The 27578-nt window shown below is 28.6% G+C and overlaps 4 protein-coding genes across 11 annotated transcripts; 3 read left to right on the forward strand and 1 right to left on the reverse strand.

Moving 5' to 3' along the window:
• Positions 1 to 1282: 1282 nt before the first annotated feature.
• On the forward strand, positions 1283 to 7347 carry LOC106792378 (C-1-tetrahydrofolate synthase, cytoplasmic). Of its 3 annotated transcripts, none has more exons than XM_014758779.1 (13): positions 1283 to 1368; positions 2134 to 2199; positions 2695 to 3030; positions 3754 to 3846; positions 3923 to 4064; positions 4165 to 4276; positions 4527 to 5092; positions 5175 to 5478; positions 5560 to 5777; positions 5864 to 6327; positions 6442 to 6694; positions 6823 to 7008; positions 7081 to 7347. In XM_014758779.1, the coding sequence occupies exons 1-13, from the start codon at positions 1298 to 1300 to the stop codon at positions 7168 to 7170; spliced, it is 2901 nt and encodes a 966-aa protein (XP_014614265.1). In that variant the 5' UTR covers positions 1283 to 1297; the 3' UTR covers positions 7171 to 7347. The 3 variants fall into 3 exon arrangements, with proteins under 3 accessions (XP_014614265.1, XP_014614282.1, XP_014614274.1); XM_014758796.1 differs by lacking the exon at positions 1283 to 1368 and adding an exon at positions 2468 to 2561 and having other exon boundaries at positions 1918 to 2199; XM_014758788.1 differs by lacking the exon at positions 1283 to 1368 and adding an exon at positions 1918 to 2028.
• Positions 5866 to 9423, reverse strand: LOC106792395 (probable methyltransferase-like protein 15 homolog). Of its 2 annotated transcripts, XR_001382287.1 has the most exons (5): positions 9081 to 9421; positions 8606 to 8867; positions 6871 to 6997; positions 6445 to 6572; positions 5866 to 6200 (listed from the first exon to the last, which is right to left on the reverse strand). XR_001382287.1 is itself a non-coding variant. In XM_014758806.1 (2 exons), the coding sequence occupies exon 2, from the start codon at positions 8587 to 8589 to the stop codon at positions 7408 to 7410; it is 1182 nt and encodes a 393-aa protein (XP_014614292.1). In that variant the 5' UTR covers positions 8590 to 8867; positions 9081 to 9423; the 3' UTR covers positions 7368 to 7407. The 2 variants fall into 2 exon arrangements, 1 of the variants encoding a protein (XP_014614292.1); XM_014758806.1 differs by lacking the exons at positions 5866 to 6200; positions 6445 to 6572; positions 6871 to 6997 and having other exon boundaries at positions 7368 to 8867; positions 9081 to 9423.
• Positions 9424 to 9707: 284 nt separating this feature from the next.
• On the forward strand, positions 9708 to 18140 carry LOC106792339 (importin-5). 2 transcript variants are annotated; one of them, XR_001382280.1, is made up of 10 exons: positions 9708 to 9851; positions 10880 to 11029; positions 11443 to 11669; positions 11746 to 11842; positions 12107 to 12672; positions 13011 to 13119; positions 13420 to 15167; positions 15254 to 15473; positions 15569 to 15806; positions 15913 to 18140. XR_001382280.1 is itself a non-coding variant. In XM_014758721.1 (9 exons), exons 1-9 carry the CDS (start codon positions 9771 to 9773, stop codon positions 15662 to 15664), a joined length of 3294 nt encoding a protein of 1097 aa, XP_014614207.1. In that variant the 5' UTR covers positions 9708 to 9770; the 3' UTR covers positions 15665 to 18140. The 2 variants fall into 2 exon arrangements, 1 of the variants encoding a protein (XP_014614207.1); XM_014758721.1 differs by having other exon boundaries at positions 15569 to 18140.
• Positions 18141 to 18797: 657 nt separating this feature from the next.
• Positions 18798 to 27016, forward strand: LOC106792350 (choline-phosphate cytidylyltransferase A-like). Of its 4 annotated transcripts, none has more exons than XM_014758752.1 (10): positions 18798 to 19382; positions 21163 to 21502; positions 23259 to 23409; positions 24323 to 24431; positions 24632 to 24748; positions 24835 to 24986; positions 25132 to 25353; positions 25438 to 25605; positions 25991 to 26112; positions 26736 to 27016. In XM_014758752.1, the coding sequence occupies exons 3-10, from the start codon at positions 23302 to 23304 to the stop codon at positions 26836 to 26838; spliced, it is 1101 nt and encodes a 366-aa protein (XP_014614238.1). In that variant the 5' UTR covers positions 18798 to 19382; positions 21163 to 21502; positions 23259 to 23301; the 3' UTR covers positions 26839 to 27016. The 4 variants fall into 4 exon arrangements, with proteins under 4 accessions (XP_014614238.1, XP_014614230.1, XP_014614221.1 ...); XM_014758735.1 differs by lacking the exon at positions 21163 to 21502 and adding an exon at positions 22904 to 22998 and having other exon boundaries at positions 18800 to 19382; XM_014758761.1 differs by lacking the exon at positions 18798 to 19382 and adding an exon at positions 22904 to 22998 and having other exon boundaries at positions 21361 to 21502.
• Positions 27017 to 27578: the final 562 nt, after the last annotated feature.

Consider the following 27578-nt stretch of genomic DNA (forward strand, 5'->3'; position numbering starts at 1 on the left):
GATCTAATGTAAGCAAATGTTTGCTATTTGCTATTCTATCAATTTGATCGAATGGAAAATTCTTTTGACGATCTTTAAGGGACTCTTATAACGTGTATTAAATCGAAAAAAAAAATGCAAATGAGTACTTTGGTAGAAAATTAGCAATTCGGTGAAGAGAGACAATCGGAATTCGGAATCAGCGGTGAGTCTAGGAAAGCCAGAAAGATAAGACGTAATTAAAGTCGATGGGCAAGAGGGATAAGGAAGAGAGAACCGATGGAAGTACATAGGTTCGCAGGAGAGCATAAACTTGTCCCAGGGGATGAGCTTGCTCTCAGTTGGCCCTCAGCAACATTACAAGGGGAGTATCACGAATGCGACCACGAAACGCAACTCCTTTGTCAGACTTGCGTTTCACCATTTAACAGCTAGCCAAGAGAGCGAACCGGAAAGAGAATCTTGGTTAATCTTACTAATCTTAGAACGATCGAAGGAGTGGACCGACCCTACAATATCGAGAGAAATACGCTGTTGATCGTTCGAAAACCACGAGATGTTGATATTACCTAACTGCCAATAAATTTTGAAAACTTTTCCAATTCTATAATACTTAAAGTATAAACTAGTACTTAAATATTATTCTTATTATCAATTATATATTCTAAATGGATTTATTTTTCCACACCTTATATTTTATCGAAATATCTTCGTAACTGAGCCTTCTGAATTAAATAACTCGAGTAAAGCCATTAGAAGCATCAAAGTAAACTCTGCCTGACATAATCTTTGTTTTTGTCCCAGTGCCTTTAGTATTTAGTACGGAGAAGTAAATACGAAATGGGAAATAATACTTGCTTTGATCTTTTGAAATATTCATGAATATAACACGCCAAAAAGCCAAATCGTTTTTGCAATATCATTGATAAAGTTACGAACTAACAATAAGAGTATTTCGAACTTGTGGAATCATTAAATAAATTACAAATTAATTATAGCCATACACAAGTTTCAATATAATACGAAGAATAATTTCATTAGAAATTTAAATTAGAAATTAAAATTTTTCAATGAAAATTAACTATCAATACATTTAAAATTTATGTTCAAAAATCGAATCTATAAACATGAAAAAATAAAAGTCTATAACTTATATCACCCTATACACATAGATCAAAATTTTAAATGAACAAAGATCGTCTTAAGTATCAAAGTTTATCGCTAATAGTTACGTGGCTTAAATGACCTGTAAACGAGTTGATTATTGTAGATAATTATGGATTACTAAACCTTCCCTGAATATGCATATTAGTTGCATATGAAAACTAACAGTTCTTATAACAGTGTCAAGATAAACAATTCTATGATCAGGACGTTGCAAGCATTTAGGTAAGATTACTATTTTATAGAATTAATTTTTCATTAGAAATAAACATCGACTATTAAATTTCATAAATTTATAAAAATATATTATTATTATAGTTTTATCTCTTTTATATAAAATATAATAACGTCACATTAATTTCATTATTGAAATTAGATTATTCTAATCTTGAAAATAATGAAGAAAATTAAACGTCTTAAAATTATATAACGAAATATCACATATCTGCCATTCACATGTATTCCTACACGATATGTATATTGAGTACAGAATAACAGATTTCTTGAAGCAAAGAAATTATATACATACACATGTATGTATAATGTTACTCCGATAAATACATATGTATAGGGTGATACATTTAATACATCAAAAATATTTTCAAGCGCAAGATGAACTTTTAATATAATCACTATTTTTACATTTTTAAATACGTGATTAACGATTATTATCAAACATATGTATGTAACATTATAATGTTTTCAGTAACGTCTGACATATAATATAAAAGACATAATGTTTCTTATGAATCACCTTATCTATATATCCATTCACACAGAGCCTGTTTCTAAAAGCCGGTCGCGTCACTAAGAATCTTCATTCTATTAACGTTCAATCATCCAGCACTGAATATACATATTTAACTAGTTCATAACTGCGTACATGTAAGAAATTACTATAAGAAAGTATTGAATAAAATCGTGCTAATCAAAGCAACAAGGAAACAGGACAAAAGGTTCTCAAGTGTTTATTATCGTTCATTTTTCCAGTTTTTTTAAGCGAATTATGTCTACGGAGGCACGAGGAATCGTACTATCTGGTACACAATTGGCTAAGTAAGTTATAAATTTTATTTATTTGTATTTCTTTTTTGCTAATTAACGTCTAACATTAACATACTTTTAAATTCCAACTGTAAATTCAACATGTGTTTCAACGCATGCATAAGGATAATTAATTTATATATTTCTCGCATTATTGTCATGTGATTAACATAAAATTATATAAAATTATTACTTGCGTACCCCTGTTCAAAATCAAAATAATGGAGATAAGTATTAAAAAAAAATATGAACTAACCTACCTTGCACGAATATTTCTAAGATTTAAGGTTATGGGGATCTATAAAAGCGGGAGAAGCAAATTAAGGCGGGATTCGCTCTTACTGTATTCAAATAACCATATTTGAACGGCACATGTAATTATTTTAAATATATGTATATATGTGTGTGTTTGTCGTATAATAAATTATGATTTCTCATTTATCATTGTAAATGTAAAATAATAAATTGAAGAAAAAAAACCATTCTTACGAAAATTTAATTTTACAGAGAAATTCGTGCATCCTTAACACAAGATGTAAAAAATGTAAGGGCTAAGTTACCAAACTTTACTCCTTGTTTGGCTATTGTCCAAGTCGGTGGTAGAGAAGATTCCAACGTTTATATACGAATGAAAATCAAGGCGGCTACCGACATTGGAATAAATGCACAACATGTTAAACTTCCGAACACCACAACGGAAATTGAACTGATCAACATAGTAAACAAATTAAACAATGATCCTACCGTTCACGGTATCATCGTTCAAATGCCGCTTGATAGCATTAATGAAATTAATTCTCATTTAATCACGGACACAGTATCACCTTCTAAAGATGTTGATGGGTAAATAATTATTTTTATTTTTCTAATATCTAATATAAGTAAAGTAATTGAAAGAATTTAATTTTATCAATTTCTGATCCCTCCAATTTTAAAAATGGTGTATTCATATGATTTGTAAATTTAATGAAATATTAATAATTTACTACTTCCATTCTTATCAGTATACAATTTTTAGAATATAAAATTAACGGAAATATTATTATTGATGCAATAATAATACATCATATTATCGGTACTTCTCCTACAAAATAATAAATATGTTGTTATCATGTAGCTCTAGATTATTTTTTTTGTTTTTTATATCAATCTGTAACAAATATGTTTTACGAAACTCGTTGAAAATAGTACGATTGTGAAAATGTATACAATCAGTACGCCCTTTAACCTAAAGTGACGTATGAGATAAAAAGAACAGAGAATTTTTAAATGAAAGCATCATATTCTCGAAAAATCTATAATCTCACATACTTTATCATTATGACAAAAGTATAGATTATATATACGATATTAAATATTGTTAGGAGACTCCCCGAAATAATCTTGGAATCTTTATTTTAATCGCGAGATTACAGATCAACATTTTATCATGATTTCCGGTAAATGAAAATATTACGAAAATTTAGCGATGATTTAACAAATTATGTAACATACGTACGTAATAATAAAATATTATATACATACATGTGTGTGTATAATTTTATTATACAAAACATTATTTTTCAGTCTCAACACGATTAACGAAGGAAGAGTTGCAATCGGTGATATGTCAGGATTTGTCCCATGCACACCTAATGGCTGCATCGAGCTCATTAAAAAGTAAATGAAAGAAACTGTCATTTAAACAAATCGTATAAATTATTTTCACCTTTTTAAACTTAATATTATATCGCAGAAGCGGTGTATCGATCGCCGGTGCTCAAGCCGTAGTTTTGGGTAGAAGTAAAATTGTAGGTACACCTGCAGCCGAATTATTAAAATGGCACAATGCAACAGTGACAGTATGTCATTCCAAAACGAACAATCTTCCAAAAATAGTAAGTTTTTCAAACGGAAAGACCAAAAATGATACGAAAATGAATGTAAATCACAAATACTCCTAAACTGCTTTGTTTTAAAATTTAATTAATTTTCTAGATCTCTCAAGCTGATATCTTGATCGTGGCTATCGGTAAGCCTGAATTCGTTAAAGGGAGTTGGATAAAATCTGGTGCTGTTGTAATAGATTGTGGCATCAATGCCATTCCAGGTAAGATAAAGAAACAAAAGTACTTAATTGTCTATATATGTAATTTAGTAATAAAAAGTGTCTCGTGTCGATGATATCGAGAAATATAATAATAAAGTAATATTTTAAGATCTTATAATATCTGTGTATTATAAAGTCGTATAGAATGTTTTGTAATAATATTTTATAAATTTCTTCTATTTCAATTAACGTAGTTATATTAGGAAATATATATCTTTGTGTTATATTTAATACCTGTACTTAATTTCAGATCCTACGAAAAAAAGCGGTGAGCGTTTAGTAGGTGACGTTGCTTATGAGGAAGCTTCGAAAGTAGCTTCGTATATTACGCCCGTTCCCGGTGGTGTTGGCCCTATGACAGTAGCAATGCTGATGAAAAACACAGTAACATCAGCGACAAAAATGGCTGAAAACCTTGTTAATGTCGATTGGAAGCTAAAAATTCTAAAAATTAATCCACTAAGACCAGTTCCAAGTGATATAGCCATCTCTAGAAGTCAAACATATAAGCCTATTGCAAGCTTGGCTGAAGAAATCGGTCTATTACCAAACGAGTTGAGTCCTTATGGAGATAACAAGGGTAAAATAAGTTTAAATGTCCTAAAGAGACTGAAGGATCAGCAAAATGGAAAATTCGTGGTCGTCGCTGGAATTACGCCAACGCCTTTCGGTGAAGGTAAAAGTACAACAGCTCTTGGATTAGTGCAAGCTCTTTCAGCACATAAAGGAACAAATTCTTTTGCTACGTTAAGGCAGCCTAGTCAAGGACCTACTTTTGGAGTTAAAGGAGGAGCTGCTGGTGGTGGATATGCACAAGTATGTGCATACATAAAGAAAATTATTCAAATTTTATATTTGATAATTATAATAAAACATGTTCTTATCTTTTTCATTGTAGGTAATTCCTATGGAAGAATTCAATCTTCATTTAACCGGAGACATCCACGCTGTAACCGCCGCAAATAATCTTTTAGCAGCTCAAATTGATGCTCGATACTTCCATGAATCCACTCAAAATGACAAGGCTCTGTACGACAGACTGGTACCTTCGATTAAAGGTGTCCGAAAATTCTCCAAAATTCAATTAAAGAGATTACAAAAACTTGGAATCTCTAAAACTGATCCAAACTCATTGACAGAAGAAGAACAACGCAAGTTCGCACGATTGGACATCGATCCACAAAACATTACGTGGACTAGAGGTATGCACAATAAAAAAAAAATTAATTATTTTATCGTCAGTCATACAAGTGTATCTTCATTAGATTTATTTTTTTTTTTAGTGGTTGATATAAATGATCGTTTCTTACGTAAAATAACTATTGGCCAAAGTCCAACTGAGAAAAATAAAACAAGAGAAACTTCCTTCCATATTTCTGTTAGTTCTGAAATAATGGCGATACTTGCTTTAGCTACAAACGTTGAAGATTTAAAGCAAAGATTGGGCAATATAGTAGTTGGATTCGATAAGAATGGCAATCCCTTAACTGCTGAAGATTTTGTTCGTATATTGTTAACGATTATTACAAATTGAGGTATTTTTATTTATTTATATTTATTCTTTGCTTACTTTGATTAATTTAATAGGGTATGACTGGTGCAATGGTTATCCTTCTGAAAGATGCGATCGAACCAACACTTATGCAATCTTTGGAAGGTACACCTGTAATGGTTCATGCTGGTCCCTTCGCTAATATCGCACACGGTTGTTCCTCGATAATAGCAGACGCTATTGCATTGAAACTAGTCGGACCAAATGGTATCGTAGTGACAGAAGCTGGATTTGGTTCCGATATAGGCATGGAAAAATTCTTTGATATTAAGTGTAGAACATCTGGGCTCGTACCAAATGCTGTAGTTCTTGTTACAACTGTAAGAGCCTTGAAAATGCATGGTGGTGGTCCAGTAGTAAACCCAGGAACAGCTTTAAAAAAAGAATATATTGAGGAAAACGTTGAACTTGTTAGAAAAGGTCTTCCAAATCTTCAAAAACATATCAGCAATGGTCTGAAATATGGAGTACCCGTTGTTGTAGCTATAAATTCGCACTCGTAAGTATTTCAATCGACGTTAAGTATCAGAAATTTTTAAAAAATTCTTTTTAAAATAGATTTCGAAAATAAATTTCTTGTTATAATAAAAATAAATAATTATTATTCTCTTAGTACCGATACAGAAGCTGAACTACAGCTTATCCAAAAAGTGTCATCAGAGAGTGGTGCAGTAGATACAGTGATCTGCACTCACTGGGCTGATGGTGGAGCAGGTGCAGCAGATTTGGCAGATGCAGTTATCGCTGCAACAAAAATACCAAGTAACTTTAAACCATTGTATGATCTGAACCTCAGTATTGAGGAGAAGATAAACATCATTGCTAAAGAAATGTATGGCGCTGGAGAAGTTGTTTTAGCAGACAAAGTGAGTGAATTTAAATAAATAAAATTAATAAAGAGATAATTCCCTTAATATTCAATAGAACTGTATATTTTATGTAGTAACGTATACACAATAAAACATCATTTTTACGATTTTTTGTCAAATTTTAGGTAAAAGAAAAAATTAAAGTATACAACACATTAGGTTATGACAAATACCCTATATGCATGGCAAAAACAGCCAATTCATTAACAGGAGATCCATCTATCAAAGGTGCTCCAACAGGTTTTAAACTTGATGTTAATGACATATATGTATCTGCTGGAGCTGAATTTGTTGTAGCTTCTGTTGGAGAGGTAAGATTTTTAACTTGATATTAATCAATTTCTTTAAATTTATTATACAATCAATACTTTTAAAAATTACAGATTATGATGATGCCAGGTCTTTCTACTAGGCCAAGTATTTATGATATGGATTGGAATAGTGAAACAAATGAGATAGAAGGATTATTTTAAATATAAAAAAAAATCATTTTTCACACACACATAAACATGTTTAAATATCTGTTCATAATGTAATAACTTTATCTGTCATTTATATTTTTCATACTCTGTGTATTTTATGTATAATATATTACATATACGTATTATATATTCTTTATGAAATGTTATCATATAAATAACTGAAACGAACACATTAGTATTATTTCTATAAAAAAAAAAAAAACAATATTTCATTATTTTATATATAATTTATATAACTTTAGTAATGGCTCTAAACTTTGCTGATCTAGCTCTAGGATTTTCATCGACTTCCTCACATAATGGTGTCAATACATGCTTATGCTTCATTATCCATGGAGATGTGACTAAATTTTGTAATTCGTTAACACTAAAAGTCTTACTACGATTTAGATATTTCAATGGTATAGTATTTGCCACACTATCTGCTATATTTCCTGTCATATGCCTTTTAACAATGGTATCTTCTAATGAATGGAAAGATATTGTTATCAAACAACCACCAACTTTTAAGTAATTGCTTGCAAGCACCATGCCATAATTGATTTCATTTAATTCATTGTTTACAAAAATTCTAAAGGCTTGAAATGTTTTAGTTGCACAATGTGAGAATCTACCCAATTGATCTCTTCTAACTTCATCATCAAGTGCAGATTCAACAAGCTGAGCTAATTCTTTAGTCGTTTCTAATTTTCTAAACATGTATCTTGCTTCAATAAGTGCACGTGCTATCTTTCTAGCCTTCTTTTCTTGTCCATAAATTTTTAATATCTGATACAAATCAATCTCATCTGCTTTCTCTATTACATCTGCAGCAGTTGGATTTTCAGGACATCTATAACCGTCCATTCTCATATCTAAAGGTCCATCTTTTGATAAAGAAAAACCTCTTTCTGCATCATCAAATTGCATTGATGAACATCCAAAATCAAATAAAAAACCATCGATGCTTTTCTTTTCAACTTTATGTTTATTAAGTAATGATGGTAAATCTGAAAATCTTCCTAATAAAGGTATTACTTGTCCAGGATAGTTCTTGGATAACTCTTGTGCAATATTGTATGCAACTGGATCTCTATCTAGTGTAAAAATTGTAACATCTGGTTCTGATTTCAAAATTTGTTTACAATGCCCTCCGGCACCAAAAGTCATGTCTACATAGATTTTACCCGGAGACGGTTGTAAATACTGTATGACTTCTTTGGCCATGACAGGTATGTGTTCGTTACTACTTTTAATTACATTTTGTTTCTGTATATCTTTTTGTTGACTAAAATATCTTTTGCTAATTACATATTGTTTATTAATTTTTGCTAAGCAATGAACTTGTACTCTTGTCTCATGATATACTTTTTTACTATATAAAGCGTATAAGTATAATAAACTAATCTTATAATTATTTCTTTGAATCATCTTTAGGGTTATTTACCATACGTCTTATACCAAAATACTTATTTTCTTCTTCAAGATATTCTTTCATCTCAGGACTTAATGCAATATTACATTGTTCTACTGTTAAGCCACTTGCAGTGCTTTTGAAACTACGTGTGTATATTTGTCCATAATGATTAGAAATGATTCTTTTCAAACTTCCATAATATCGGTCACATTGTTCTTGATCCACTGGAGCAGTAATAGCACCTTTTGAAAAAGTAAGTTTCACTTGATCACGAATATGTTGCCCTAAATCCCTGAATAAAAGAAATGAACAACATTTATACTATACATAACAAAATTACACAGGTATAAATACCTATTTTCATAAGAATGATAACTTTACTAATATTATTTATAACCTATAAATATGTAAATAAATCTAATGATTTTTGTATCATTATACACATAAATAGTATTATTGCTATTAATATTAGTATATACAAGATTTGTAATATAAATTAAATTACCTGCCCAGTTTTGACTTATCTAATGGCCAAGATTCTAGCAATTTCAAAAAATTCCTATAGTTACCAGCCATGTCCTAACTTGCATAACATAAACTCCGGTTTTCAATAATTCGTTCTTTCTTGTCATGCACGCATATATTTTTATTTGCAGGTTAGAAAGTACCAATTCAACCAATATAATTGAGTTAAATATTTGGATATTATTTAAATGAAATCTATCAAAATTTACTTTTAAACAAAAAAAAATCACATTTTATTTATTGATCAATAATTACAATTTATATTTTATTTTGTGCTTTTTATTGGTGCATTAGAATGCAATAGCACGCATTTTCCAATCACAGATGATGCACAGTATTAACTCAATAGTACCAACCTTTGAAATCAAATTTTCAGTGTATATTTGCACCCCTCTCTTTGGCTCAATAAAATAATATATTTTTATAAATAATTAAAAACAATTAATTAATCATTACTGAAAATCTTATGATTTTATAAGTAAAGCAATAAAAATGAAATGATTTATTAACCAATGTACATAAAGATGAAAAATCAAATAATATGTGTACACAATGGATTCTAAATTTTCTAATGTTGGTAAAAAGAAGGGATATTTCTAATAGTCGATTTGGTATCTTTCAAACGACGATCGAGTCATGTAGCGTGCCGTGGTTCACTCGCTCGGCGACAATGGCGGCAGATCTTGAACAGTTTCAACAAATTTTAAACACACTTCTCAGCGCAGATAATGATGCTCGAACGCAAGCTGAGGTTAGTACATTGTATCTAATTTTTTAAATAAATCTAATGAATATATTTCTAACGTGAAAAATATAAGAATTTCGATGATTCTTCGATTACCTTTGGAGCACGTTGCCAACATGTCAGAACTTAGCATGAATGATTTCTCAGATCGTAATATTTTTAATGCGTATTTTTATTACATTTTAATCCGTTATTTCATATGAATTGAATAATTATATATTTAAATTGATGTTAATAAGAATTATCACCCTTTCGAATGAATGCTAACAAGTGTTTGGAATAAGCTAATAAAAATCCAAAATGGTGTCGCGCGCGGCACTGCGTGCTTTGCTAAATCCATTTATTCATTTTTATATACAATTTAACATGATTATAAGAGAAATAATCAAAGAATGTGTCGAAAGATCAAGTTTGCTACATATTTCTTTAAATATAAATAATCAATGATGCGAATAAAAATACAGCATACCAAACAGCATGGAGTTCTTGTTGGATTGCATTCATCCAATGTGCCTTCCCTCCCACATGCATCCCTATTTCCAGTTCCGGAATTTAAAAATTTTTCGTATAAAAAATTATATCGAGTTAAATTTGTATATGCGCGATTTTTATACTTGGTTTTCTTTGCATTTTATACATTTTATTGGATTAAGCTTATATACATGCATATACGTTGGCATGATTCATGTCATTCTTTTTTCATTTCCAAATTCAATCACGTGCGATTCGACAATCAATCCTTATCCTTTAATGGCCAACGGTCTTTATTTTAAATGAAGTATCCTTTATTGAAAGTATTGAATAAAAAATATCTATGTATATTATATTATAAAAAATATATATAATGTTATATTATTTAACACAATTTATAGCATTTTTGTATAATCTTTTAAATTCCCTATTATGAAGTTTATTCTAATAGATACAGTTTATGTTGTATTATAATTGATATAAAAATTATATATAATCAAATTGATAAACATTATCAAGATACTACACAGCAAAGATTTAATTGCTTAATGAATTAATTTTAGGAAGCATATAACAATCTTCCGGTGGAAACTAAGGTAACATTCCTTTTAACATCGGTTTGCAATAATGTCCTTGCAGAAGAAATGCGTGCTATGGCTGCAGTCCTACTGCGCCGACTTTTTTCATCTGATTTCATGGACTTTTATTCTAAGGTACCAATCATAAACATATCTGTATATTAGATTATGTAATTATTTCTTTACATATCTATAATATGTAGCTTTCTGTATATCATAGGCACATAAAAATTTAGTCGAATAAATTATGTCAAAGAAGCCAACTAAAATAGTTTCAAGCAAACTATATATTATGTTTGAAGTTAGTGCCAACAAGTATTGCCAATGATAAATATATTATCCATAGTTATCTTAACTTAACTTTCTTAATAAAGATTTTATTTTACTTTATAATATAAAAGTTTAACAAATATATTAATAATTCTCTTAAATTATTCTCTTATCATTGGTTTCCCTCTTTATAGAATAATTTTTGTCTTTATATTAAACAAAAATTAATAATAAGTTATATATTTCTATATAAAAATGTTGACATAATTTTCATTCAGATCCCTCCAGAGGCACAAGTACAATTGAAAGAGCAAATCTTGTTATACGTTCAAAATGAACAAACAGAAACAATTCGCCGTAAAATATGTGAAGTTGCAGCCGAAGTTGCCCGTAATTTAATTGATGAAGATGGAAATAATCAATGGCCAGAATTTTTGCAGTTCCTGTTCCAATGCGCTAATAGTCCTTTACCGGCATTAAAAGAAAGTGCATTACGAATGTTTACGTAAGTTGACAACTCTAAATTTTAAACCGGATTTAAAACTTCCAAAATCAAAAGGAAATAAAAATATGGGTTACAGTTCCGTCCCTGGTGTATTTGGAAATCAACAATCAAATTATCTTGATCTTATTAAGCAAATGTTACAACAATCAGTCACGGATAATACAAATTATGAGGTAAATAATTTCTTTATACAAACTTGGAAGATTGATTACACGAGATGCTAGAAATTTAAAATTTCTCGTCACACGTCTTCCTACAAAAATTTGCCTTCTGATGACTGTAGCTTGTGAAGTTTTAATTTACAGACAGATACGGGGCATACATACAAACATTAATTTTTTACATTCTTATTTATTAAAACATTTTTTAACTATAATTATAATTAAACAAATATTTTTTTATTGTCACTAAAATAAATAAATTTTTTGATCATATAGGTTAGATTCCAAGCAGTAAGAGCAATAGGAGCTTTTATAACTTTACACGACAAAGAAGATAATATACAGAAACATTTTTCTGAACTTTTACCAGTAGTTGTGCAAGTAACTCTTCAGTCCGTAGAAAAACAAGTTGATGATGCTTTATTAAAAGTATTGATTGACTTAGCTGAGTCTACACCTAAATTTTTGAGAAATCAATTAGAGAATATCATGGAAATGTGTATGAACATTTTTTCAAATGAAGAAATGGAAGATTCCTGGAGACAATTAGCTCTCGAAGTTTTAGTAACACTTTCAGAAACTGCACCAGCAATGGTTCGTAAAGTTGGTGGAAAATACATAGCAGCATTAGTACCCTTGGTTTTAAAAATGATGACAGACTTAGAAGAGGATGATAAATGGAGTTTTTCCGATGAAATTATAGAAGAAGATAATGACAGTAATAATGTGGTAGCTGAAAGTGCTTTAGACAGATTAGCATGTGGACTAGGTGGTAAAACCATGCTACCACTAATAGTGCAAAATATTCCTACTATGTTGAGTAACACTGATTGGAAATACAGGTAAATAAATAAAATCTATTATTTAATTCAATATTAATTTTAAATTTACGCTTTCATACAAAAAGGCCACAGAAATGTCAGCGGTTATATATTTAATATACGTAATCGCGTTACGTCTGTGGCAAAGTAAGCAATGAGATAACTCTTATTTCTATCTTTCGTTCTGATAGATAGAATTCGGAGACTCTCATTGTATGTTCCTTCTAAGAGAGTTGATGTTAAATAATAAATTATCATCATAGTTTTGGAACAAACATTTTCATTACACCATTACTTTTTATTATGCATATATTATGTATGGTTTCCTAAATTACTGACAATTAATATTTCGTATTTAGACACGCAGCTCTCATGGCTATATCTGCTGTTGGCGAGGGATGCCACAAACAAATGGAAGCTATATTGCCACAAATTATGGAGGGTGTTATACAATACTTACAAGACCCTGTAAGAACGATTTTAATTATTCTAAAAAATAAAAAGCCATTAATGAAACAAGTAACTTCATTAAAGTTTTGAAAATGATTGGTAATACATTTTTGGCAAAATAATAGAGAAGTTATTATATGTATTCATGGCACTGTTTTAGTAACATGAATTTCATAATATTAGCTTTGAAGTTTCTGAGAGCTGATTGTTTTGAAACAAAAATAATCATAGTTTTGAAACATACAAAAATACAATAAACGTTATATTTTGTATTATTTTTGTTAATGTATGATTTTGATCATTTCTTTTTTTTTTTAGCATCCTCGTGTAAGATATGCGGCTTGTAATGCAGTAGGACAAATGTCAACAGACTTTGCTCCTATATTCGAAAAAAAATTCCACGATAAAGTTATACCCGGATTACTTATGGTATTAGATGATAATGCAAATCCCAGAGTACAAGCACATGCAGGAGCTGCACTTGTTAATTTCAGTGAAGACTGTGCAAAACATATACTAACTCTATACCTTGATGCTATTATGACAAAGCTTGGATCTATACTCACTGCTAAGTTTCAAGAATTAGTTGAGAAGGGTACTAAACTTGTTTTAGAACAAGTTGTTACAACTATTGCTTCTGTCGCTGATACATGTGAAGAACAGTTTATTACTTATTATGACAGATTAATGCCTTGTCTGAAATATATTATTCAAAATGCAACTTTGCCAGAGCATAAAATGTTAAGAGGAAAAACAATAGAATGTGTCAGTCTCATAGGTGTAGCTGTTGGCCCAGAAAAATTCATTGCCGATGCTAATGAAGTAATGGAAATGTTATTAAAAACACATTCAGAAGATCTACCCGACGATGATCCTCAAACAAGTTATTTAATTTCTGCTTGGGTTCGCATTTGTAAAATTCTTGGAAAACAATTTGAACAATACTTACCATTAGTAATGGGTCCTGTACTACGTACTGCTGCAATGAAACCAGAAGTTGCATTGTTAGATAATGAAGACATGCAAGGTGTAGAAGGAGATCTTGATTGGCAATTTGTTTCTCTTGGAGAACAACAAAATTTCGGCATTAAAACAGCTGGTTTAGAAGACAAAGCATCCGCATGTGAAATGCTGGTTTGTTATGCTCGTCAATTGAAAGAAGGATTTGCGGATTATGCTGAAGAGGTAGTGCGGCTCATGGTTCCTATGTTAAAATTCTATTTTCATGATGGTGTACGTACCGCAGCTGCATCAAGTTTACCATGCCTTCTTGATTGTGCAAAAATCAAAGGAGTACAGTATTTGGAAGGAATGTGGTCTTATATTTGTCCTGAATTATTAAAAGCTATTGACACGGAACCGGAATCTGAAGTATTGTTAGAACTATTATACTCTCTAGCCAAATGTATAGAAACATTAGGAGCTGGTTGTTTGGGTACCGAACCTATGGCAGAACTTTTACGTATATTGAACAAATTACTCAATGAACATTTTGAAAGAGCAGTAGCTCGATTAGAAAAGAGAAAAGATGAAGATTACGACGAAGTAGTCGAAGAACAGCTTGAAGATGAAGATAATGAAGACATATACACTCTAAGTAAAATTGCAGATATTTTACATGCTCTTTTTATAACACATAAATCATCATTTTTCGTATGTTTCGATCAAATTTGTGGACATTTTGTAAAATTATTAAGTCCTGATAGGTCTTGGTCAGATCACCAGTGGGCTTTATGTGTATTTGATGATGTAATAGAATTCGGTGGTCCTGAATGCGCAAAGTACCAAGAATTCTTTTTACGGCCAATGATTCAATATGTATCAGATAAATCTGCTGAAGTCAGACAAGCGGCAGCATATGGTTGTGGAGTTTTAGGACAATTTGGAGGAGAAGCATTTGCTCAAGCATGTGCTGAAGCATTACCAAGGTTAATGGAAGTAATCAATGATCCAGAATCTAGATCACCAGAAAATGTTAATCCCACAGAGAATGCTATATCAGCAGTAACAAAAATTCTAAAATATAACAACAAAGCCATTAACGTAGACAAAATTCTTCCGCACTGGTGAATATCTTATTTTATACGATCAACAAATGTTATTATTAATAAAGATTTTTAATAGCATTAATGTCTTAATTATTACATTTTAGGCTGTCTTGGCTGCCAGTTGTAGAGGACGAAGATGAAGCTCCTCATGTTTATGGATATTTATGTGATTTGATTGAAGCTAATCACGTATTAGTTTTAGGACCCAACAATTCGAACCTCCCTAGATTAATAAGTTTTTTCGCTGAAGCCCTTCACAGAGCAGCTGTGCCTACAGAAGATCCCGTTATGGCCAGGATTCTTGGTATCGTTAGACAAATTCAGGTACGCAACAACATTGATATTAACAATACACGCATACACAAAAGAGATTTACTTATAGATAAATAGAATAATTTCGTAACATAATGTTATTTCAGAACAACGAATCTATGTTCCAAGCATGTATAAATGCTTTAACGACGGATCAACAACAGGCACTGAGCGAAGCACTCAATGCACAGACAACCAATTAGCCCTCTGCTTTTATCGTCAAATTTCAAAAACTTTAGTGTAAAGAAAAGAAATAATAAGAATATTAATTTTTAAAAAATCATCATACTCGCATTAAAATATCCTTATTACGGGGAAATTACAGAGATTTCAGGTAGCTAGATTGTACGTATGGGATTTTTTCTTCAGCCTAACAACTATCAACAAATGAACAGTTATATTTACTGTTTAACGTATTAATAATCTACTTATTGTTGATTGTATATTTCAGCATCATCCAATTCTTTAACGATATCAATTTTAGTATTCGGGATTGTTGCAAAATCAAATCGTTGAGTCGATAATTTTATTCACTGCTGACCAATGCAGTATAATACACATGTAATATACTAATGTAAAGGTCACGACTATGAATGCACTCGCCCTAACGAATTTGAAAGAAACAAAAATGAAAATTTCTTATAAATACTCTTCGATGATAATTGTATAACGATATTAATCAGATGTATTATATATACACAGAATCTTCTTTTATTAATCTTAAAATTCTTCGCTAAAAAAAAAAGAGAAATAGAATCTGAATGAGGCAAACAGAGCTACTAAAATTTTAGGAAAATTATCTGAACATCGAGAGTCGAGTTATGCTGAATCTGTATATGAAAAATGTAGCTTTATAAATCAAATAGTGTTTATAAACACTAACACAATTTTGTTATGTGAATGTAATTATAAGAAATATGATGTTTTTGTCACTGCGATCTCGCATATTTCTTTATTGCATCTATTGTTCTGAAGCTGCACGCCCGGTTCTTTCGGCAGAAAAGAAAACGATACATCTTATAAAAGTATATATTCAAATAGACTTACAAAAGCAATTAGACATTGCTTTGAGATAATGTTGTAATATTGTGATTTAGGTATTTTTATTATAAAATTTAGGTACAGTAAATGTTATTTAATGCTAACATTGATAATATTGCAGTGTTGAGGTTGGACGTAACTGTATACGAATGCCTTTCGAATGAAACGTAATGTTATTGTTCAATTAATTAGATTTGCTACAAAATTTAGCTCCATTAAGAAAATATTAAAAAGTTATATTTAAGTGGACTACATAAGACAATGTCTTTACATTTTGATAATTGAAAATTAAGAAACAACACTGCGTATGTTTTATAATCAATTAATGGTGTTTTAATTCTCTTATATTTTTTTTATCATTAATATTATTATTCCATTTTTCTCTCAGATGATTGTCTGATTTTTGTATTATTTAACAGAAACTACCATTGTTAAGACATTACGTTTTCTTCCAGTACAGATTAAAAAAAAAATAAGAACTTACAAGGATTGTGAAAAGAGACGTTATGCAAAAAATGACTGAGTGAAAAATAGTGTTAAATAATTCCCTGTTCTTGTTGCTATTTATTTATATACTATAAATCCTGTAATATGCAATATTACATTAAAATTTCCGATGGAAAATCTACCATGAAGAAATTTGTGAGTAGTTCTAACGTAAAAACGCTCATAATGATAACATTCTTTTTATTATAACGTGCGATAATTAGTAATGATAATGATCAAACGATTATGTGTAAATACAACAAAATATATGAATATCAAACAAGTATATACGGTCAAACTAATTGACTACGAATATCAATAATTTATGACAAATATTGTCTTAATTATGATTTCACGTAGATCAATAAATAATTTTAATGAAACGCATAGAAAATTGTAACATTTATCGAATAACGGTAAAGGCGACTGTTTATGCGTTACATAACAATAGCAAAATGAGGATTAAAAAAAAGTAAAAACATGAAACATCTATAATTCTTATTATATAGAGATTATTTTAAAGTTATTATTAAGTCAAAATAAACTTCAGCTTTATAATCGTTCGTTTCTTTTCCCTACCAACGATAACAATAAAGCTTACAAAAGCCAAATTAAAAAGAAATACGGACGATTATTATTTATGAGATTTTATTTCTGATTAAATATTGCATTTGAATTATTTAAAGTGTCATAAAAAGTGCAAGTTTTACTTATAGATAGCTTCATTTTTATCTTGCATTTCATTATTCGATTTCATAAATTCTACGCAAAAGAAATTAATAATTACTTAGTGAAATATAGCGGTAATTGCGTTTGCAATAATGAACATGAATATTCGAAAAATTATTTAAATCTATATCAATTTTGTTTGCATATTTATGCAAGTTTTTTTCGGGATACGATGTATCGTTCTGCAAATAAATACACGGCCAGTTCAACAATTATAAACATACAATTCTGATCTTATATACACATACACATAAATATATTCTGTGCAACACGAGTACACATGTCTATATATGTATATTTCGTGATTTGATGCTGGCGTCATATCAAACTGTGCAATAACTCACACATATACAGCAATTCTTATAAAGATCTCATTTCTAATAATTTAATTACTGTATAGGAATATTATTGAGATAACCAAAAGAGAGAGAAGGAACATAACATTTGCCATCCGTTTTCATTAAAAGTTTGCGTAAGATCGATCGTCCTGTTCTTTAACATTAGTATAAAATGAGGACACTTAACATGTATATAATATAATTAGCTTGAGTTTTAAATATTTCTTATAAAGTATAAATATATATATATATACTTATAACAGAAATAAGAGATTAAAAATATTTTTTTTCTTTAAAGTTTGGAAATGTAATCATCGGTAAGAAATGACAATGTAAATGAGATAAGCTTATTTTTAGATATAGAAAAAAAAAGTTGGTGCATACAGAGTTTTTCTTTCTCAATGTTAAAATTAACAACACGAATACATTTCGCCATTAGCATACATTATAAATAAAATTGCATTGTTCGATTATTTAATATATTCATGAATGAATTGGTAAGACTCATAAATATACTCTTTTGTTAAAGAAAATAAAAACGAAACGATATGAAACAGGAAAAGTTATTTTACAATATATAGGATTGATAATAATGAAGTAATAAAAAGTTGTTTCTACAATTACAAAAAAAAAAGGAAATAATAGAAAGGTTTACAAGAATAATTGAGAACCGGTATAATTACAGTAACAAGAATAAGAGTTTAAATGACGGAATAGGGAAAAGAAAAAATTTGATTAAAATCTCTAGAAGTATTCCTTATTGCATCATTGTAACAATGAAGTACTTTCTACGTAATGAGTAATATCGGACATTGACAGACAAAATATTCGTAATGAAATGATACGAAAGGTTAATAAAGTGATTGATTTTATCGGACGACGATCTCTTCCGTTCAAATTTATAGTCGCGCGCGCATATAAAATCCAACGTGCATGACGCGTCAGATCATCCGATCTTACGTCATCATTGTTCCCTCTCCGACAGTAAAAGAGCAAGTGAGAGAAAAGATAGAGAAAAACCAAGCGTGCGTCGTGTTACCGCTGCACGCGTCGACAGTCGAAAGAAGTGCGCGAATGAAGTTTGTTATACGCATTTGTCATTTATTCTACTAATTTTGTTAACGCCGAATTAGATCTAAAGATAGTTATCTCATTGATAACAAATTTGACATCGATCAAGCATTAAATTCCGGCTTAATCTGTCGAAAAGTTTAACCCATCACATACGCACGTTGAAAACCCATAAGAATCCCAAATAGTGATATTTTTGGAAGTAGTGATATTCGTCGTCAGAGTTCGTTGCTGAGTTCGCGGCAATTTTTGGAAGGTAATTCGAGAAATTATCCCTTTTTTTATTTACTTATAACATCGTGAAACGTATGAAACTTCAATATTGTTGGGAAAATCATGTTTTTAATGTTGTTTTAATGTTTGGTAAAATGGAATAATTTGTAATTTAATACACTTTATTAGTTACTTCAAACAAATATTTATTTTGTTGTGCACTTTGAACGATAAAAATAGCTAATATAATTTACTGCTGTTATGTTTTTAAAAATGATTAGATTGAATTAAAAATCGTACGATATCAGCATTTAATTCTAAATAAATAAATCGGGAATATTAAACTCACACACAATCTCGCATTTGTGAATCTCTTATATTTTATTAGTGAATCGGAAAAGTTATGTTTAGATAACCTATCGATTGCATTCGAAAAATACGTGAGATTAAAGACAAATGAAATTATTATATTACTATAGAACTACATTAAATTAATAACGCTGTAATAAAAATAAATAAATCCCTGATTACTTGCCAACTAGAACGTTACATCTCGATCCAGATTGAAAAAAACAACTTTTGACTAACAACATGCTCTAGTTGACTGACATACGTTTATTATACATAAATTTTAGTTAATAAAATAAGAAGTACACATTACAAGATAAAGTTTAGGATATGTTACATACATTAATATATTCGAAAAGAGTCTAAAATAATATTTATTTTTAACTAACTCATAGCAATAAATGATTATAAATTAATCTAATATTAATATTACGTATTTTATTATTAAAAATACTTACATACTTTTCTACACAATTTAATTAATTTTTTTTCTAAGGAATAAAACATTATCGCACAATAATTATTTAACTTTAATCGATTACTACCATTTGATTATTGTTTCGAGTAAAAATCAAACCTTACTACGTCTAAATACGGTTAAAAATGTAAAAGAGAGAGCAAGAACTAGTGATATTCCACGTAGTATTCTAACACAGTCCAATGCTTTCGTAAGAAAAAGGGTTAATCGCATTAAAAAGAATGCACTTTGGTTGTTTAATATATATATATATTAGGCATCATATATACATATGGGCGTGGTTAAACACACATGTTTCGTTTAATATTACTTTTGACAAAATTTATAAAACAATTCATGCATATTTTTCTTTCCTTGGAATTTAAGGAACGATAGTTTATCTCTAACCAATCAACGTTTAATGAAACGAAAACGTTTTAAATGATATCGATTATAAAAGCACATTTTATTTTTAAGTACACAAATAAACGCGCGTATAAATGTAGCCATAAAAATAACTGTTTTTATCGTATATGCTTTTTATAATGAGTTTAAAACAAAAAATTCGATTAAAAAGATATTAAGAATAAATAAAAAAAAGACATACAGAGACCGGTATATTAAGCTCTTTCAATTGTGTGATCACTTGTATCATCGGCTAATGATATCTGCATTCCTAAACAAGGATGTAATTTCATTCATTGCATTCTGTTTCACACGAAGTTTCTGTTCTGCATTGTGAAAAAAAATTACCTTATAGATGTCATAAGGCAACATAGATGGTACTATAGGATAATCTATTCTATAGATGGTATATACACACATATATATATATATATATATATTCTTTTGGTTTACAATGCTTTTCTTCTTTGTATGTTTTCTTTTTCTATTAAGAAAAACTGATATCAATGAATAAAGAAATATTTTCCGTAATTAGTATTTTATCTGAATGGAAAGAAAGAGGGAGGGGATTCTAACGAAGAGAAGTTATTTTGCTTTACGACCCCCTTTCTAGGTTCATAGTACCGTTATTCCGCCCCTGTATCTCAAGCGGCGAACATTTTATAGTATATGTGTGTGTACAACACAAGACGTTGTTACTGGCGTCTGCTAGGTCAGCTGTTGATATATCATGGAGTAAAAATAAAATTGAAACCCTTAATTTCGTTAAAAAAAAAAAGAAAAAGAAATTGTAATTTTCGACTAATCAAATAAAAAGTGTTTGTGGCACTCTTTTTAAAAATATTTTTCGGAAAAATAGTTTTGAACATTTCGTATTTTCCAAAAATTATCCATATCTACTCAAAATTGATCAAATACAATAAATTACAACTGGAATATTAGGGCGTTGAAAGGTTAGTAATACATATATAGAGAGAAAGAAAAAGAAAGAGAGAAAGAGAACAAAATTTTCGTTAGTTTCTATAAAACTGAATTGGTATCATTAATAAAATTCTATACGGTAATCGTAACATATCGATAATACATAACCATTAAATATACAAGCACCATAGCTATCTTATGATATACAGTTGCATTGTTCTTTTATTTCTAACGGTTTGATTTTTCTTCTCTTCCGTTTTCTTTCAATTTACACGTCATATCTATATCATTAAAACTGTACACGCATACCTTTAAAGATTATTACAAATAAAAGTTAGAAAAGAAATGTATTTTAATAACAAAGTTGAATGATACAACTTCATTAGTCATTTTAGGATTCATGCTAGTGAGTCATTAATATAGAATTTGTTTAGTATTACAAAATAAACAAATTTCTAATAGATAAAAGAATGAATCTAAAAATTAAGGATGCATAGTTCACAAGAGATAAAAACTAGATAAACTAAATGAGTATCATACTATATAGAAAGCCTATATATACGATACAAGACTATATTATATTGTTTTCATTGTGCATTTATGTGTGCCCATATTATGAAAGTGGTCTAAGTTAAAATTAAAAAAAAATTAGTTTATCAGTTATATTTCACACCACGTTATTTTAAACTACATTAATTCAATGTAATTTTCACGATATTGTCAAAAATGAACCGTTAGATAGTGTTTGTTATTTCAATATTATATAGAATTTATTTAGTATTCAAATGTAAATCCTTTAAATATTTCGAAACAAGAGATATATGACTTAGATCACTTTCATAATTATGGGCACATGTCTAAACGAAATTATTTATAATAATGTATACATACATATACATATATATTATTCTGTAGTTTATAAATCTGCATTTGATAGTTATATGGGTATAATTGAAGCTAGTCGCAGAAATATCCAAACGTTTGTTCAAATTTAATAATTATTTTTGTCCATAACAATTTAAAAAAAAAATTCCAAAATGGGTATAAAGATATTAACATACTACGTATATCAAGTATAATTAAAAAGAATTTTTTCTTTTCTACCAGTGATAAAAAATATGAAGTAAGTTTTCTTCAAGCTTTTTATCAAGTATATTCGTTTTTTTTTTTTTTTTAATAAAAGTTCTTGATAAAAAATATTTAGAATACTTATATTGTATTTTGACATCATTGTCACAATAAAAAAATATTTTCTTCAGTATCATTTTATACATATTTCACATATCATAATAATTTTTCTATGCCTAAAAAATTTGTTCTACTTTATACAAAAAGTTACTCTATTTGAAAAAGTGTTGAAAAATGTGTAACTCATTATATACTATATACATTTAAATTTATAATAAATTCAATATATTAGATATATTTTTCAGTGGTGTTACTATACATATTCATGGCTGCCCTTTTTGTGTACAAACTTATTTGTGCACAGAATATAATATATAAAGCGTCCTGCATGCGTGCACAGGTATGCCATTACGTAAACAACTCAATCGTAGATAGAAACATATGTATCTGTTTTATTTTCAATTAATTGTCAGTCAGTCAACTATATATTTTCACATGGCTTTGTATGTAATATGTATTAGTAATTATTTTTTTTATTTACTATTCTTAATAATTTACAAACTAATACGGCTTTATATCATTATGATTTTTCATTAATTCATGTACAATTTTAAAATATCAGATATAATCTATACATGAATGTGTGTTATTTAATTTTAGCATAAAGGACACTTTATGGGTTTAAAGTTGTTATTATAAAATCATGTCAAGGAAGCGTTGTAGAGAGGAAACTATGTTGAACTCTGAATCGTATACAAATAATCACAATGGAGAAAGCACATCCTCTAGAGAAGATTCTCCCATCAATCCTGTAAGTAATACATATTTTATATAACGTTTCATTAATTATATTACTGTTTAAGTCTTTTATCCATTTATAAACATTTATGCTTTGTATATAAGCTACACTTAAATTTTAGCTTATTTTTTATATATCGATATAAATATAATATATGTATAATGTAATAATAATATATAATACTGTACACATACAAGATTGATTTTCTTCAATTGAACACATTGAATTTCTTATATTTTTAAATATAAAATGATTTTTATGTATATATATTAATTTTAAGAATTAGTAATATATAATCAATTCATATGTACTTAAACATATTACATACATACATATATGTATTTCATACAACTGAGACTATTTATAATCGGAATCATATATATTATATCTTACACAATCCACAATGTACATATAACTCTTAATGCTAACTGATAATATTATTAACATAACGTCGTAGTATCAACATATTTGATTTCATATAAAAGCTGGAAATTCCTTACTTTAGTAACAGAGACTACCTACTATGAAATTTAAAAAGTCGATATCAAGTACTGTAATACTGAGTAAACTGAAGAAACGATAGAGTTCAAATATAGTTTTGTTAATCTTTAATTAGATATTTTTAAATATTATGAAACATTTTATTTTGTCTAATAAATGTATTAAATAAAGTAAATTATTTATTATACAAGTATAATTCAAAGATGGATTGTTAGATACAATGATTTGTGGAAATAAAAAATGTTGTGATAACAAATATAATAGTATGAAATTTTTAGTAAGCACGTGAATTAGTATTTTAATTACGAATTTTATCTTTTTTAATCTTCAGGAATTTTCAAGATTTAATTATTTTACATTGAAAATCTTTTTAACTACATAATTATTGACATAAATTTAGAAATTATAACAAAATTTATTTCAGTCAATTTGTAAAGAGGCTCCATTCAGTGATGATCCAGAAGCAATTACTGAAAGAGATGCATGTGATTACAATAGTCAAATCACATTAAGGATGGCACGTAGTGGGAAAGGTTTGTTCATAAGAATATTTATTAATCATTTATTATTTAAAAGAATAAAGCTTATAATGATAAGAGTTATGAAAAATAAATTCTTACATAAATATTTATGTAATATTACTTGCACGTTATAATGTTAAGTTATTAAACCAATTATGCTATTATCATAATTTTTTACTATACAATATTTTGTAACATGATATATTTTGTAGCACCTAGAAGGGTTAGAGTATATGCTGATGGTATATATGATCTTTTTCATCAAGGACATGCTCGACAATTACTACAAGCTAAAAATATATTCCCAAATGTTTATCTCATTGTTGGAGGTGTGTGAGATCTTAAATTTTGCTTATAAATTTTTTATAAATTTGTAGAAATTATTATTTGTTATTTTTACCTTTTTATTTGATAGTTTGCAATGATGAATTAACACATAGCAAAAAAGGAAGAACTGTGATGACAGATGCTGAAAGGTATGATGCAGTAAGACATTGTCGCTATGTGGATGAAGTTGTAAGGGATGCTCCATGGGAATTAGATGATGATTTCATCAAAAAACATAAAGTATGTTTAAACTAATCTATTATCCGAAAGAATTTGTATATATCATATAAAGTAAAAATCATGTCTATAATATATGATGTACATAATATCAATCTATATTAGATATTTCCATCCATATTAAAATTATAATTGATTGTTTTTATAGATCGATTTTGTAGCTCACGATGACATACCTTATATGACAGATGATGGTTCAGATGTTTATGCCACATTAAAAGCTAAAGGTATGTTTGTAGCTACGCAAAGAACAGAAGGGGTATCTACATCAGATATTGTAGCAAGAATTGTTAAGGATTATGATATTTATGTAAGAAGAAATTTAGCACGAGGTTACAGTGCCAAAGAACTCAATGTTTCTTTCCTCAACGTAAGTAATTTGCGAGGGGTATTATTATATTAAACAATTACTGAGTCTAATTAAAAAATTGTTTTTAAAAATTTATTATTTTAGGAAAAGAAATTTCGATTACAAAATAAATTTGATGATCTTAAAGATAAAGGTAAACGAGTTATGGAAAATATAGGTGAAAAACGTATGGACATGATTAGTAAATGGGAGGAAAAATCACGAGACTTCATTGATGCATTTCTTTTATTATTTGGAAGGGAAGGAAGATTGGTGGGTAGTATTTACTTCTCAGGAATTATCTTCATTATTACTATATATTTTATCCTAAAAAACAAATATAAAGCATGTTCACAAAAGGAATAAAAAATACTTGATATAACGGTACAAATGAATTCTTTTTTATTCCTAGATGAATAATGATTTTGAAAAGTTACACCTTTGAAGATCTCTTGTTTCAATTTCATTGCATACCATTGTGAATGTGAAAATAAAATAAAATATTTCAGACAAAATTTGGTATTTATTATATAGTACTCTTATATCATATTAATAAATAATATATACTAGTAAAACAATGAAAAAGAAAAACAGTGCTAGTTTTGACTGATAAATATGTGACTTTACGTTTGATTTTAACTTTTTCTGTTTTTTATAGTCAACAATTTGGAATGAAAGTAAAGGACGTTTAATGCAAGCACTTTCACCTCCAGCAAGTCCAAAAAGAGATGGCAGTCCAAATGGTAGTAATAGTAGCAACAACGATGAGGATCAAACAAGGTTTATTTGAAAATAATATTGCAATTTTAATTTATATATATATATATATATATATATATATATTACGGTCAATGTATTACTAACAATGTCCTATAATCGAGTAGGACATTGTATAGATTGTCTGGTCAATTTATAATATAAATTTCTGTTGGTTTTATTTTGTTTGCATTTTTAAGCTTTAATAAGTGAAAATAAACCAAGGAAATTAAAAAATTTATATATAATATCAATAACAAGTTTCGGAGAGAAAAGCTTACTGAAGCATATTTTAAAGATTGATCGAAATTTGTTACTGATATTGTGTACAAATTTTTAAATTTCCTTGGTTTATTTCACTTACTAGAGCACTACTAGAGCCCATCCCCAGTGCTCTAAGCACAGTCAACTGAAATACATATTATAGATTAACCAAAATCCTCTGGGCATTCTATAAATTGACCAGGTAATGTATTAAAACATGCTCAAAATATATATTGCTTAATCTTAGTGCACATTTTATAGAATGCCCCGGGCAGTCTATACAGTGCCTGGAATCTGTACATTAACAATAATATATATATAAGAATTTTATATAAAAATTACTTTTTATGAATTCAAAGTAATAAACAATATTTGCATTACAGTCCTCCACCAAAAAAGACTGGACGCTACGAATTATCACAAAGTACTCAATATTTAAGCGATGATTATAGTGATGATGAAGAAGAAAATTTACAATCTAAGTGATAAATTATTATGAAAATACATTGTATCTCCTTATTATGACCAAATTAGTGTGCTATTGTTTTTTAACATTAGACATATTTTCATACAGCTATATAAGCTGCTTATACAGAAAATAGCACTACGCTTTATAATTTTTGTATGGTAAAATTACTATACATAAAGCAATTTGTGATCATACGGAAATTTAGTGCAATTATTAATTATGCAAGTTGGAATATAGACGTTCAAATCTACAAAAAATACGTAGATTATTTAAGATATCTATTACATCAAATTTATCGTCTCTTTTTATTGCTGTGGTATTACCTATTTGTATTATGTTCCTAATACAGCAATGAATAATTTACTTACTCTAAACTTTTAAATATTTTTAAAGATAAATATTTATATTTTCATGTATCAAACAAGCAATTGTTTTCAGTATTTATTTTTAAAGAAATTATCTGTAGAAAGGACTGGTCTATGTATACATATATTCAATAATGATTTCTCTTATTTTATCATCAGTTTTGTATAAAACGTATTATAGAATAATTTTATATCTCATTGTACAGATATCTTAGATACACAGTAAATATTTCATCTATGAAGACATTACTTTTACATTGTTGCGAATAACGCATAACCCTAAATATGATCTATAAAATATATATATATATATACAAAATCTTACATTGTTATAAAAGATAATTGACCATAGAAACAATGATTATTATTAACAAATGAACCAGTATGCAAGA

This window comes from Polistes canadensis, unplaced genomic scaffold, assembly GCF_001313835.1.
Source record: "Polistes canadensis isolate GaletaPanama2010 unplaced genomic scaffold, ASM131383v1 scaffold_9, whole genome shotgun sequence".
In the NCBI taxonomy this organism is placed as follows: domain Eukaryota; kingdom Metazoa; phylum Arthropoda; class Insecta; order Hymenoptera; family Vespidae; genus Polistes; species Polistes canadensis.

What these genes read in the sequence shown, in the direction of transcription:
- LOC106792378 (XM_014758779.1), top strand. Translation starts at nt 1,298, where the DNA reads ATGAAAACTAACAGTTCTTATAACAGTGTCAAGATAAACAATTCTATG. An exon ending in TGCATCGAGCTCATTAAAAA is followed by an intron (nt 3,847 to 3,922) that starts GTAAATGAAAGA and finishes ATTATATCGCAG; the next exon opens with AAGCGGTGTATCGATCGCCG. An exon ending in TGGCATCAATGCCATTCCAG is followed by an intron (nt 4,277 to 4,526) that starts GTAAGATAAAGA and finishes ACTTAATTTCAG; the next exon opens with ATCCTACGAAAAAAAGCGGT.
- LOC106792395 (XM_014758806.1), bottom strand. Translation starts at nt 8,589, where the DNA reads ATGATTCAAAGAAATAATTATAAGATTAGTTTATTATACTTATACGCT.
- LOC106792339 (XM_014758721.1), top strand. Translation starts at nt 9,771, where the DNA reads ATGGCGGCAGATCTTGAACAGTTTCAACAAATTTTAAACACACTTCTC. An exon ending in AGTGCATTACGAATGTTTAC is followed by an intron (nt 11,670 to 11,745) that starts GTAAGTTGACAA and finishes TATGGGTTACAG; the next exon opens with TTCCGTCCCTGGTGTATTTG. An exon ending in AACACTGATTGGAAATACAG is followed by an intron (nt 12,673 to 13,010) that starts GTAAATAAATAA and finishes TTTCGTATTTAG; the next exon opens with ACACGCAGCTCTCATGGCTA.
- LOC106792350 (XM_014758752.1), top strand. Translation starts at nt 23,302, where the DNA reads ATGTCAAGGAAGCGTTGTAGAGAGGAAACTATGTTGAACTCTGAATCG. An exon ending in AAGATTCTCCCATCAATCCT is followed by an intron (nt 23,410 to 24,322) that starts GTAAGTAATACA and finishes AATTTATTTCAG; the next exon opens with TCAATTTGTAAAGAGGCTCC. An exon ending in TCAATGTTTCTTTCCTCAAC is followed by an intron (nt 25,354 to 25,437) that starts GTAAGTAATTTG and finishes TTATTATTTTAG; the next exon opens with GAAAAGAAATTTCGATTACA.